This window comes from Eurypyga helias, unplaced genomic scaffold (genome assembly GCF_000690775.1).
Source record: "Eurypyga helias isolate BGI_N326 unplaced genomic scaffold, ASM69077v1 scaffold17224, whole genome shotgun sequence".
Lineage (NCBI taxonomy): Eukaryota > Metazoa > Chordata > Aves > Eurypygiformes > Eurypygidae > Eurypyga > Eurypyga helias.
Window position 1 is genome coordinate 68911 of NW_010244621.1, and position 14402 is coordinate 83312.

A 14402-nucleotide genomic window follows, 5' to 3' on the forward strand; every position below is an offset into this window, starting at 1 on the left:
CGCGGTATGTCAGGTGAATGAAACTTACAGACAGCAATGGTATAGCAACTTTGCCTAGAAAGTCAGCACTCCGATCGCGGTCTTCGTCATAAACTGTCACTTCAAGCACCGAGTGGATGTCTTTAATATTGCTACAAAGGGAGAAGCGCACACAGAAGAGAGAAGTCACCTACACCGGTGGGTACCGAGGACAAAAGCGTGAAAGGTTAGCAAAAACAGATACCCGTCTATTCTTCTAAGCCATGGCAGAGAACGGAACTTAAGTAAATGAGGCATTTTGGAAAACCCTCATGTTTTCCAAGCGCTGCTGCGACCGCGCTCTCTCTCTCCCTGCGAGGCTTACCCAGCAGAAGTTTTCCGAAGGATGTTGCTTTAAATCTCCTACCTGGCATTTGCGCCGCATGAGCTGGAAGGAGAGCCAGCGCAGAGGAGCACTGGGGGATTTACAGCCACAAGCAGCAGGACTACGAGCCTTTAAAGACTATCCCTTAAACACTGCTACCCTTGCAGCAATTCTTACTGCAAATACTGTGAAATCCGTAAGTTTGTAAATGAAAATAGTCACAAGCTACAAGCAGCACATCCTTGCACTGAGGAAAAGCTCTTCAATTCTAAAATCCTTGCTTAATTACGAATATAAAACAGTCATTACAACAAATTAGGAGCAATACAAAATGATGCGTTTTTCAGCTACTACTGCTTTCTGCCTGCCAGCTATTAAACACTCGACCACCGTGCACAACGAATGTCACTGTACACTGTAAACTCATGTTCCTTATTCAGAGAAAATCCACAGAATTGTTTGAGAGAACTCATCTTGGATCAAATGGCTGATCCAGGAAATATGAATGCAAGCCACACACTTTAACTTCAGAAAAAGATATGCCTCCAGATTAAATTGGATTGCTAGCCCCAAAATAACTAACAAATCTAAGGATAAATAAAATAGCCAATGCAAATATACAAAGAAGAGAGGTGAAAACTCTCCTTGAAGGCCTTTTCAGTTTTTATTTGATTCCTGACTAGTCTTTTGTCCTCTACAAAACCAGGCAATTTTTTATGCAGAGAGCACTGTCGAGCAGTAGAGGTTGATTAGTTATTGCCTCTATTAGTAGATAATTAAAAATGAATTAATGAAGAATTTAGCATGGTTTTGCAGATACATAAATGAGAGCTATGTTAAAAAGCTAATGAGAAGTACAACTGTTCTGAGATTTTTTTCTTTTGTTCCGAGACCATTCCTGAGAGTTCACTGCAAGGAAAGAAAAGCTACAGATGCCAAATATATGAATGACAAATTCAGAGGGAAAAAAAAGAAAACAATTGAAATGAGGATCTGTTTTGAGACCAAGGGCAAAGCATAGTATTTTAATTTGTGACAGAGTGAAGTATGGGTACACAAAGCTAGAGCTTCTACTGGTTTTGCAGTGGATTGTTAGCTGTTTCAGCAGCAGAGAAACCCGCAACTGATCTGTTTTCTACTTACTGGTGTCACACTACAATCAGAAGCAGGGGGAAAAGACAACTGAGCAAAGACTCTAGGAACGTTTTGTTTGTGGAAGGCTCCTTTTCTATTTTGTCAGAGGCTTCTACTGTCTTCAGAATAGCAGAAGGATAAAAAGGCCCAACTGCATCTCTTCCCAACAAACTGTTTAAGACTGCATTTTACCCAATAGCAGTAGTGTGTTAGTATGATACGACATGGCATTGTGGTAAGTGCAGTTGGCAAATGGAAGGAAGAAGGGGAAAGTATCTAATCATAATACAGAGAATTATGGACGCATTTAAAATTCTTTCCTTTATACAGTTACCTATTGTTTATTCAAGTTAACAACCACATTTTAATGAAGGTCATAATCACCATATACTTTTTTCTACCCAAAACTTCAGGGCCAAATCCATCACACAAATCCAGTGTGCGATGGCTCTGTGTGATGGATCTGGCCCTTGAAACTCTCACTGAAGCCAGCAGGAGTCCGGTCTCCTTAACATTATTCACACCTGGCTTCCAAGAAAGAGACCTTGCCTTTTTACTGTAAATATGGTATTTTTCCTCTATTTTTTTTTTTTTTTTAATGTTTTTAATCCTCAAAATAGTATTCAGCAGTTTGGTTTCAAAATATCAGTATGTCATCCCTATCCTTCTTTGGAATCAGCAGTAGGTATCTTGGGTTCACACGTACATCCCCTTCAAAACACCATACCCTCCCCGCTCCTGAAAAAAATCAAACCTCAAGTCCTCCCCTCCCCTGAAACACACACAAAATCTAAACACCTACAATGTGAAGACTTTGTTCCATTCTGGGTTGAGGTTCTTGTAGATGGTATGTGTCAGCAGTCTGTCATTGTTCAATTCAACTACACAAAACGGGTCACTTTTACCTGTAAGAGAAAAATTGGAACAAAATTTATGAAATAAGAAAACCCGCCATGAGCAATGTTTAAATAAAAATTAGTTTTGCGTTTCTTTGGTTGGGTTTTCTTTTTTTCTTTTCCTAAACAGCATTGTAAATCTCTCAGGAATTAATTCAGAGAAGTCCTATGGTCTGCATTATATTCAAGATGATTGTAACAGGCTGTTCATCTCTGTAATCTATTAATATTCTTCACTAAAAGAACATCTTCTTTGTCTTTAGAAAAAAAAGAAAAGGAAAAAATCACCATACAGACCTTTCTGATGAAAAACCAGCATGTTGCTAAAAGGTGCCACGCACCCTTCTGAGACAGCTAAGAGAACTTTACTTTAATGGTGCCAATCCTGCATTGACTGTAATGGTAACATAATTAGAGCATTTTGATATGTAGGAAATGTATTATTCCATATCATTTGTAATAACATAGCACCTATGATACTTATCCAAAGATTACTATGCCCTACACGTTTCATGCTGTACAAATCCTCTCCCCAAAATCAAAAAAGCCTTAAAGACAGTCTTAGATAAAAGCCTAACATGAGAGAAAATGGGCAAGTACAATTAAACAATGAGACGCTATCAGCTGGAATGATGGGCCGTAGTCTCAGCACAGCAGAAGCTCAACTGTGGTTGAGATTTCTGTATACATTAAAGCACAATGAAGTATCTTTGCATATATGTACAAGAAGGTCCCTCAGCATGAAAGCCACAGGAGAAAGTACGAAGATGCTGCTTTGAAAATGTAGTATGTAGATAATGGAAGCAGTACCCTAGACTGGATATGGAAGTTGATTTTTTTTTTTTTTTTTAATCTAAAGAAGAAGAATGGGGAAAGGAAGTATGTGGGTGTCCTTGAATATGAAATAATTAACTTACAACTGATGACTGCAGGTAAGCAGTGCTTAGATACCAAGCAAAGAGAAGGAAAAATCATCCCGATAGAAAGTTTAAGGGAAAGACATGAAACTCAGACATTCTTAGACACCCATGAAGCCACGGTTTGTATTTGGAAAGGCGAAGGCAGCAAGTAGATACCTGAATCTCATGCTTAACAACAGCTTGGTTGTATAAAAAAGGATTTTTCCAAAGAGGGAGGAAGCAAAAGAAGGTACCTCCAAGGTTTCAGGGTAACCCTGACATTTCCTGGAAGGATAAGAAGGTGTCGCAAGGAAGATCTGAGGAACAGCTATGACGGAAGTAGCAGTAACGAAAAGGAGGGGCATGGTGAGAGGACAGTTGGAATAAACCAGCAATAAAGGGGAAACATCACAGTGTGGAGTAAAGTATTTAACTCATATTTCAAATTATGACAGCAATGACAACCTCTCTAAATGCTGGCCAAGAGATACTATCCCTCCTACCTACTTTGAATTCCTGCAGTAATTCCAGAAAACAACCTTTGCCTTTGGCACAGAACAAAAGTGAATGCATTATTTTCATGTTAGGGCTACAAATATATGAAGTAGAAAGATGTGGAATAAATTGCTGCTCTCAGAACCCAAGGGAACTTTCTCTGATGGAAATTAACAACTGAGTTGCATACTTCAGAGTGTTTTGTTCTTGTCTCTGGGCTTTCTTTGGACAGCAAAGTGTCTGAAAGTTATTGAGTGTTGGCATTGGCCTTCCACAATCAAATCTAGCGCACTAAGCAACTGTATTTCACAATGTCTTCAATAATTCCGTAACGCTTTGTCATGCATTATAAGGAGCCATAAATTGAGTAGCTCAATGGGGCTACATTAATGATATTAGGGAGGCATGTAATTTGTTTCATACCTTATACAAATGACAATGAAATCAATATTTAGACAAAGCTGTCCAGGGGTCACATCTCCCAAACTGCAGTATCGATTCAGACTACATCAGAGGTTAATGTGCATATTATTAACTTTAATGATAAAGAATAATTGTTTTAAACACATTGTGAATTACAGTCAGAGTTGCTGTTTACCTCCTCTAGAAAAGAATCTTTCCCATTAAAGGTGAAAAATGATTAATTAATTAGTCACACATTAATTCATATATCACACATTGCAATGTTTTCCTACTTCACACGCCTAAAAGGTGTTTGGAAACGTAAACGATTCATATTTATTTAGGTTCTGTTGGTTTCAGTATGTGAAAAAGAAACACACAGAAAATAGTTAAAATTACAAGGCAGACCTGACACAGCAGGTGAAGTAGGTGATACTACCTTATCTCCTTTTTTAAAGCATCATCACTCATATTTGCATATGATGGTACAACGTGATTGTGCTTATTAATCATATACAGACACAGGAAAATGCACTGCAGTGTCTAAAGGCCATCTTTTGTAAACAAAGAGAAAGTATTTACTACATTCTTTTATTTTCTGCTTCTGTTGACATCCACTTTTTCAATGACTGTCCTTATAGATTTATATGGATATCAATCCACTTAAGAAAGCTAAATAATATATAACATTGATCACAGAGGTCCTCAATCAAACCAAAGACAAACCATTTTCAGAGGTAGAAGAATCCCACTCTTATACTCAACATTTCACGTTTCCCCTCTGACTAAAACTTGAAAACAGTCTGAGAACAAATTTGACAAATGGAAATACTGTGAAATGATGCAAGGGAATGCCCAAATGTCATGGTTAACAAGTAGAAGCTTCCCAGTTATGAACACCTCTGCTAAGGAATACTGGTTTTAGCATATGAGTAGGGTATGAAGTTCCCATACACAAAGCCCTTCACCACTGCCTATGGGCACTTCTTCCATATGCTAACACACTCATAACCAAGCTGAAAGACAACACTCCTCACCAATGTGCAAACGTGATTTGGATACCAACCCAAATAAGCGAACATGATCCAGACAGACAAAGCTAGAGCAATGCACAAGTACTTGGTGAAACTCATATCCATCTGTCATCTCTCAAACTCTCATTACTAGGAAGAATAGCTGCAATCTTAACTCTCACTGGCAGCCATGGCAACCTGCTGCATTGCAGGAATGTTCAAAATAATGGGATCATTCCCAATGAAAGCTTAAAGAGAGCACTAAAATACTGCAAGACAGCATCCATAGGTCTCCTTGGTCTCTAGGAGGACCAAGGAAATCCAGGAACTTACAACATATATTCATTACTGTATTATTCAAAACCTGTACCTTAAGCAAAACACATACTCTAAGCAAGGCAGCCTCAGACAACTTCTGTCTAGTTGATTCAACTACCAATTTCAAACCAGAGATCGATAAAAGGTTTTCTACCTTTTCACAAAAAAGAACCACATGTTGAGAAAAGCACGTGCTATCCATCTAGCAGTTCTAAAACTATGCTTAAAAACCTTCGATTAGACTTGTGCTGCCTAAGCTCAATTACAGCATTCTAAATTATGTTGTCACCACAAGTATGCCTCTCATTACAGACTAAATCATGACTCTCATCAACAACCATGTATCATGTCAAGGAATTCTACCCAAATCTCTGTGTCTCCCAAGAATCTTCCTGCTAGCTCCCTGCTCCATGCCTTTCATAGGCCTCCACCTACTGTTTCAGTGACTTTATAAAATCATAGACTCGTTTACGTTGGAAAAGACCACTAAGATAACCAAGTCCAGCAATTTAGGGTAGACTTCACTGTGTTAGGTTGATGGTTGTACTCAATGATCTTAAAGGTCTTTTTCAAGTAGAACAATTCTATGACTCTATAATCCTGTGATCAGCTGAACACTGCTAATACCACCACTAAACTGTGTCCCTAAACACCTTGTCCAAACATCTCTTAAATCCCTCCAGGGATGGTGAGTCCACCACCTCCCTGGGCAGTCCCTTCCAATGCCTGACAGCCCCTTCTGGGAACACATTTTCCCTGATATCCAATCTAAACCTCCCTTGGTGCAATCTGAGGCTGTTTCATCTTGTCCTGTCACTTACCACTTAGAAGAGACTGACCCCCACCTCTGCACCCTCCTTTCAGGGAGCTGTAGTGAGCGATAAGGTCTTGTCTCCCCTGAGCCTCCTCTTCCCCAGACTGTAAAAAAACAGAGCTCCCTCAGCCATTCCTTACAGGACTTGTGCTCATAAAGATACTTACCTCTATTCTTAGAATCATGGAATGGTTTTGGTTGGAAGAGACCTTAAAGATCATCTAGTTCCACCTCAGGAGGACATCCACGAACTTCTGAACACATCCCTAAATGTGTGCTCAGTGCTGTGCAAGGCTAAGACAACCACCACCTGCTTAAGGCACTTACACATTAAAAGAGTGTTTCCAGCACCACCGTAACCAGCACTTAAAATTTTTAGCAACCCTATGACCTCAGTGGGACTAATCACTATTACACTCTTCCAAGGAATTCATGAGACAAGTAGGTAGTAAAACCAGTGAATTACACCTTCCCAGTGAATGAAATCAGACCTGCAGTAAACCTCAATAGGAAGCAAAACAAATCTCATTAATCCGTTCTGCTGCTGTCTCATGCGTTTTTGGACTCTACTCGCACAGTCGTAAGGGCTCCTGAAATGACAGAAGTCCTAATTTACATAATATGTATAATAATATGGAAGGGAAAGCAGGTTCTCTTTGGACAGATCTCCCTCACCCTTTTCCCCCCTCTTCACCCACTACAAACCTGGACCATCTGAGAATGTCCCTAAGAAGGTATTCTACCTTGTCGTGTAAGCTCCCACTGAAAAAAATTAAAGAGCTAATTATCTTTTGAAGCTTCCCATTTTATTCATCATGCCACACATCGCATTGGCAGTTTGACATGTATTGTTACTTGTGCTATGCTCTACTGTGTTTAATCTTTAGACCGTTGTTGAGACCGAAGCACAAGCTGAGATTACTTTACTTAGTTCTAAATGAAGTATTTTACTTCAACCAGCACCGCGTCCCTCGCGTTGTGCGCTATACACACACTAATTAAAACGTTAGTCTTTTATTTATCACTTACTTCTCAGAACTACCGCATGGCTCTGGACAAACTGTACGCCCATCAGCCGAAAAAAGCCCAACTCTACAAGAGTGGTTAAGCTGCAAGAGAGGCTAAAGTAGCAACTAGAGAAGTCTTAGCTGTTATTTGCTTCAAAATCTTAAGTCCCCCACAGCCCAGAAGCCCTTCACTAAAGAAAGTCAGTCAGTCTGGCGCTCAGATTCTTTATCTGGAGCTCAGAAGGTTGGCCACTGGAACAACATTTTTTTCTCCTCCAAGTATATAAAATACACTTTTTCATCATAGAAGAGAGGCCTGAATAGTGACAATTTTTAATCGCTTCATAAAATATCTTGAAATCAAAACAACAAAACCTCAAGCTCCACACAGTTTTAGCTCCTGAATTCTCTTCTAAAGCAGCAACAGCAGCACATGGCCTAAGAAGTTCTGCTGTGCTTTTCAGATGGAGAAGTATGGGAAAGGCCATTTCATCAATTCAAAGACCACAGGACTTCCACATCTGTAGATCAGCTGGCTCAATGCACTGCCATGCATCAGCAAGCACCAGAGATGTTAGGTGCCTTGTGAACCCTTCTGAACTGATGTCCTAGGCCTGATGCACTGGCCTCAGGTGGATGCCACTGTCCAGAATGTCATCTAGAGGGCAGCTAGACCAACAAAATCCTGGGCTTCACCTCAAATTCAACTCTGAAGGTACTGTTTTTTTGAGAAGAGGTTGAATGACATGTGACCAATATGCGCGCAAGTATCTTTTGTCTGTATAAATATGAACTTTACCTGAATATTAGAGCTGTCAAACTGCAATACAGTATAATTCATATTTTTGAGCAAGTTGAAACAGGTTATGTCCTTCAATGGTGCCTGAGGGGAAGCTGTCCAATGACAATTTTTGATTCTTGGTAAGTTGTTTTCTCAGCAAAACTTATTTTTGGAGCACTGCAATTCTTCCAAACAGGTACTTCAAGATAACTGCACTTTTGTATCCACTTTCTAGCTCCACTTGTACACAAATAGGATTTTTTCTTGATGAAAAGTTATCAAAGCTTAAATTTACATTTCTTGCTTGCCATGTTTTGTACAAGTTTAACTGTGATATCCTTTTATTACAAAACTCTATTAACAAACACACATTTGACTCCAGAAAGCTGCATGTCATCTGTGTATTATTCAGTTTATACTGAAAAAAGGAGACTTTAGTAAACAAACATATGGAAACATCCATATTTTATGCAGTAAGTTGATTCTCTCCTTTAGACAGGGAAAAAACACCTGTGTACAGTCATGAATGTCAAGCTTTTCAGTTTTCCATCTTTGAAAATCCAGATTCTAGGAAAGAAAATTAAAAATCAGAAAAAAACATCAGTCACTGTAGAACAACCCCTTCTTTCTTAATCAGAGCTGCCAGGGACTCTTACAAGGAACTACCATTGATGCAGTTGCTTTTCAGAGCAGATGCAAGACAAGAGGCACATGGCAGACCTACCTGTCCCCTGAAAACATGCTTCATAGGATTAGCTCGGAACGGATAGCATGGGGCTAGCTCCCCACGAGCCCCACGGAGATGCTTCTACCATAGCTATAGAAAGCATGCATTGCTTCAGCAGATGTCCAGAGATACAAATAATGTCCTACCTCCTGTTTCCTCAACAATTTTCTCAACACAAGGAACCATGTGGCAGGCTAAATACAGACTGGCATTTAACATTTACCTGCCACTGATCTGTCTTTAAAGTTGACAGAAAGCCAACTCCAGCACTGGCGAGACTGATTTTAAGGAGATCACTAACTTTATTCTGAACTAAGTATTACATGAATTTCTGCATTGTCAAAATTACATTATTCACACTGAACTAGAATCACAGAGACTAATAAAAATGGTTTGGATAGTTCAAAAATTCAACAGGAGATTTCAATTCCATTTCTGCTTTTACAAGTCAAGTTCACAAACCACAACTTTGCAAAGTTCGATGCAGTTTAACGTGGTTATGAAAGCTGAAATATTGTTTGAATATTTCATAGGCTATTAGGGTTCTCCCCTACCGCTGGCCATGCATGTCCATTACGGATCTAAGTCCCCACAGCCAAAAAAGGCCTTTATTTTTAGGGAAGACAAGACAGCCAGTTCATGACTCTGGGGGGCAGTGCCACTCATGCGGACGCTAATGTCACTAATGTTGTTCCGAGCTCCCTGCCAGCCAGCTGCTTGCAACAGAGCAGTCAGCCTGACCTTTGGCCAGGAGGAGGAATGGCTCAATAGCATGAGAAGCTGCCTTATCTAATGGATTAAGTACAGGACCCAAGCCAAATGCCAGCTTTGACAAGGACTTGCTCTGTCGGCCTTCGCTCAGTCAGTTAACCTTTCTTAGTTTTCCATCTTTAAAATGGAAATGATAATTCCTCTTTTAACAGTGCTGCTGCAAACACGTTGCGACGGGCTGGTGTCCTGTGTGCGAGAGACATCTTACCAGGTGATTCAGTGTAGTGCCACAACCTTGTTAAACGCATTTTCACAGAAAGTTTTTTACCTTTGAATGAATATTCACAGGTAAAAATAAAAAAGTTAATAATCACAAGTCATCCTTTCACTGCATATTAAATTCTAAATTCTACGGTAAAACAGAAATCCTAATTTTGGCATTGGTACCCTACTACTTGCCTTAAAAAAGCAGTTCTGCAGTACAAGATACTAGGCCGATGTTTTCAGGTAACCAGTGCAGACAGGACTAGGTGAGAATTTATCTGCCACAGAACACTGCCCAGCTAGTAGATTCCCGTACTTTGTGAAGATAATTCAAGTGTATATTGAAATCTGGTTGTACTAATTGACAGAGCAAATTACTTTTGGAACCATATTTCCAAAGGGCCCCTGAATTTATTCCTTCAATTTTACATGCATGGGCTTCCATACCTTTGTGAATTTAACATTTGTGTACATCACTCTGACATTTCCTAGCATTTCAAGAACAATTTCAAAGACTATTTTTGCACGTGTAGTATTAGGACATTTTAGTGGAAGAGCTTTTAGAAAATTTATTTTACATTTTGCACATTTAGCAATCTTGGAATATTCATCCTACTTTTGAGTACTTTAATCAAAATTTTAACATGAAATTTTCTTAGAAGGGAGGCTGAATTCCAGACATAAAACTGGGGAAAAAAAAAAAAAATCTGCCTCATTTTCTATGCTTAGTTTCCATTCTTTTGAGGAGGGGAAACCTGAAAAGCTTTTGCCTGTAAATCTAAATATCACCAAGCTCTTCAGTAAAATCTGCCTGATATGCCAGGTTCTGAAATCTCAGTACCCAAAAAGAATGCAGACAATTGATTAATAATGAGGTCAGAAATACAAATAAATTTGCTTCTAATGAAGACGGGAGACACAGTAATCAAAGTGTTAAAAATTCATTTCATGCACATCTCATTTGCCTCTTAGCTGATATTTATCACATAATTCTGTGAGAAAGTAGAGGCCTAAGATGCTCCAGATAAATGTCTCAATTAATTGTACAGAGGTAGCCCTCTTTGAGCTGAACCAGAGCTGTGAGCTCTTTATTAAAAGCACTATTCTGTAGCCTGTAACCTTGTTCCTTGACTCCTCTCTAGTTTCCAATTTAAACAAGTCCCCATGCGGCCCGCTCTAAAGGGCTTTGTCTCCCTGTCATTGTTAAGAGAGCCGAGGCATCCTGGAAGTGTGAAATCAGACCTCATGAGCTGAACGGTTCCCCAGGGAACGCCGGACCGCGCAGAAGGTCAAAGTCATGGGCTGGACCATCTGAAAGCGTCTGATCACCGGTCTGTGACACAGCAAGCTGGGTGGGGGCAGGGGGAGAGGGGAGCCAGGGGGCTAGAATGGAACACGTCTTAATTAAAGCCCCAAGACAGCAAAACAAACTGTTTTCCAGGCAGGCCGTCACATGGAGCTTGGATTTTGCTCTGCTAATGAATCTGGGTTGCTAACTATTATTCCTTAAAATAATAGGACTTTTTCTGAAAGTTGATCAAACCTGTGGCACATCTTTTCCCACCCTGCTTGCTTCTCATCAACAGGAAGGCACAGGGTTTGAATTTTATTCCGTGCTACAAGGAAAAGGAGGAAGGCATCTGTCCCAGTAAAGGAGACTCAAGGGCTGCCTGCGAAGCCAGCAGCCTTCTGCCGTGACCCACCTACTCCTAACTCTACTGCAGAAGAAAAAAGCTCCCCTGACGACTGCCTACGCTGTCATTATGCCATGGCGAAGGATCTATCGCCCTGTAAAACTCACACGCGTTAGGCGTATTAATACGTATTCGTTTCACAGGCAAACTGACACGACGAGTCCATTACACCTTACATCTTCCTGCACCGCTAGAATATTCCTTCATGCAAAAGGACATCACTGTGGGTGCACACGCTGCCATGCCAGGGCTCCGCAAGAAGCTGAACCTCCAGAACGTCAGCCAGTCTTCCAGGGGAACCATGGGTGAGCAAAGATGTGGTGAAAGAGGAAAATACAACTTTTTAGCTGAGGATTTAGGGAAAAAACAGCCTTGCAAGGCATAGCTAAACCACAATGGGAGATTTAAATGAAACTTCTCAGGAAGAGAAGGAAAAAGTAAACATCTTCTCATCTGCTAGATTATGATTGCAAAAAAAGCATAGTAAGAGAGACATGCTTTCCAGGAAGGAGAATTTGCTGTGACTTCAATTTCCAACAGAATAGAATTTTGCATTGGTGGAAGTCCTAAAATTGTATTTTGACCATGGAAAGATGCTATCTTTCTGGGGGAAACATCCTCACAGACATGGCAGTTCTCTCAAAGACCCTGGTCCCGGAAGATGCCTTATTTTTCAGCTCTACCCTGAAACCTAAGTGAGCTTTCAAGCACTGGTGGGCAATTTCTCAAGCCCTCTGTCATCCTGCCTTTCCTAGACTTCCTTGCAAGGGGGCTGACTGAGAAGTCTCACTTTCTTCTTTCCTAGGGTAATTTTCAAACCCAGCTAGGGCGTGTTTCAGCAGCACCCCATTTTCAACCTGATAGTTGCTCCCCTGCCCACAGCCTCTCTGAAATTTCAGCCCTCCCTGGCATCTCGCTGAATGCACGTGTATGTGTGGGCCAGAACCACTACCCTTAATCTCGCTCTCTTTTTTAAAGAAAACCTATACAAACCTTAACAGTCTGAAGTGCAGTGTCCAACACGGGTTATTGAGATGGGAGAAGAAACTGCCCTTGACTATCAACAGTTTATTAGGGGCTTAACTGAAGTGACCTACTGTAGTAGCATTCAGCTGAACAAGGCTATGGGCTTTCTGTGGAAAGGAGAAGAATTGAGGGTTTCATTAAAAAGTAATTTGTGCTTTTTACTCATTCATTCAACGGGAGTCTCAATTGCTCTTTATTCACACAGAGTTAATACAGTATTACAATGCTGCTCAATGAATGTGTGGTTACAAAAGAAAAATTTCACATTTTGAAAGGAAAAAAAAAAATCCTTGCAACTGTAGTAAGACTGATGACTACTTAAAAGATTACAGAAATCTTTTTCCGTCTATGCTTATGCTTAATGATGGAATATTAAGGATTTTTAAAATCTCTTCAGCCTAAACTAATAAATTTTGATTTATCACCTCACATGAAAAGATTTCTGCAAGTGAAATAACAGGAAACAGAGCAAACCACACAGGTACTATACAGGTGTTCCAGCTACTTTAACGACTCAGGAGAGGGCAAAAGATTAACTCTGAAAATATTATATAGTAAGAAGAGCAAACCAGTCCTCAGTTTTTACTCACATAAGCAATCCTGAGTCGTGTAAACTATACAACTGATGACAGTGCTCTCTGCACTAAGTATCACTCAGTTGAATAAAGGTGTAGGATCATGTTTTATACAATTTTTGCAAAGATGTTTTATTGACAATCACCAAGTAACTACTTTGAGTTATTCCTAAATATTGCTACTCCATGTTTAATCTGAAATAAATGTACATGCCCACAACTTACTAAAAGTAGCTATAAACTACTACAGTAGTTAATAAAAAATCCTTTTTCCTCCTTTCAAAATACATGTCCAAATATATATATTTCATGTCCAAAATAGATAATGAATGCACAGCCATTTTACAAAACATACCTGCCATATATATTGCTTTTCTTGGCAAAGAACAAAGGATGTGGGACACTGAAAGGTCCTGCGTGTTCTTCTCCATCTTCCTGACTAAATGCAATGTGTGAAAATTTTTGGTAGCTCTGTACATCTTTAATTCAATCAAACGTATTTCCAAAAAATTTCTTCAACAAGCACAAATGACATGTTGAGCTGGAAAAGTCGAAGACTGAACGAGGTCAGAGACTGAATTATCCCATTTGCCCCTGAATAACTTAATCTCTCTCTGTTCAGACCACATTGGATTATAAGGTCAAAGCAGAGTGAAGAATCTTTAGAAGCATTTCTCCAACCTCCCCGAAAATAGAATCCGCTATTTTGCATGCCACAAATGGGATGATCAGTTTCAGCAATAAAATGTTTGCTCTGTTACCTTGTCTGAGAAAAAAACCAAACACTGGTATTCATGCTAATTAAAAGCAAGTATGTCGCTATATGGCTACATCCGCTCCTGTAACAGAACATTTAGGTCCACACAGCAGCTAAACCAGATAGATCAGTATAGCGTCCTTCTTCTTTTTCTTTTTTTATAAGCAAGGATGGTTCCTTTCTGTCTCAGAAGCAGCTCATTTTGCTCCATTCAACCTGCACAGTGTGAAGGTGATTGTACTTACAGGAGAGAACTTAAGACATTTCTGGAGAAATATGGTCAGTATGGCTGAAACAAAAGGTTAACTTATCCATTCAACTTATATCACATAAAATAGAAAATAAAATTTAAAAAAAATCTTATTTCTCCTCTTAAACAGATAAGCAGCAATTACAGAAAACCGCTTGTAATTGAAATGTCTGAAACCAAGAGCAGCCTTGCTAAAAATCTCACATGTATCAAGCAGTCCTTGTGGCAACAACTTTAAATTAGCATCTAAGTCTAGCACCTTTCACTTGCCTTGTCCTTGGGAATTCAGCTTTAAT

General features: G+C 39.7%; 1 protein-coding gene across 1 annotated transcript in view; it reads right to left on the reverse strand.

Annotated features, from left to right (window-relative positions):
- Nucleotides 1–14402, reverse strand: part of MCTP1 (multiple C2 domains, transmembrane 1) — a gene marked incomplete at both ends in the record, with an annotated part of 110065 nt that overhangs the window by 57215 nt on the left and 38448 nt on the right. The window contains 2 exons of the mRNA XM_010149822.1: nucleotides 29–131; nucleotides 2280–2382. Coding sequence (XP_010148124.1) covers nucleotides 29–131; nucleotides 2280–2382 — 206 coding nt within the window. The remainder of the gene's footprint in view (nucleotides 1–28; nucleotides 132–2279; nucleotides 2383–14402) is intronic.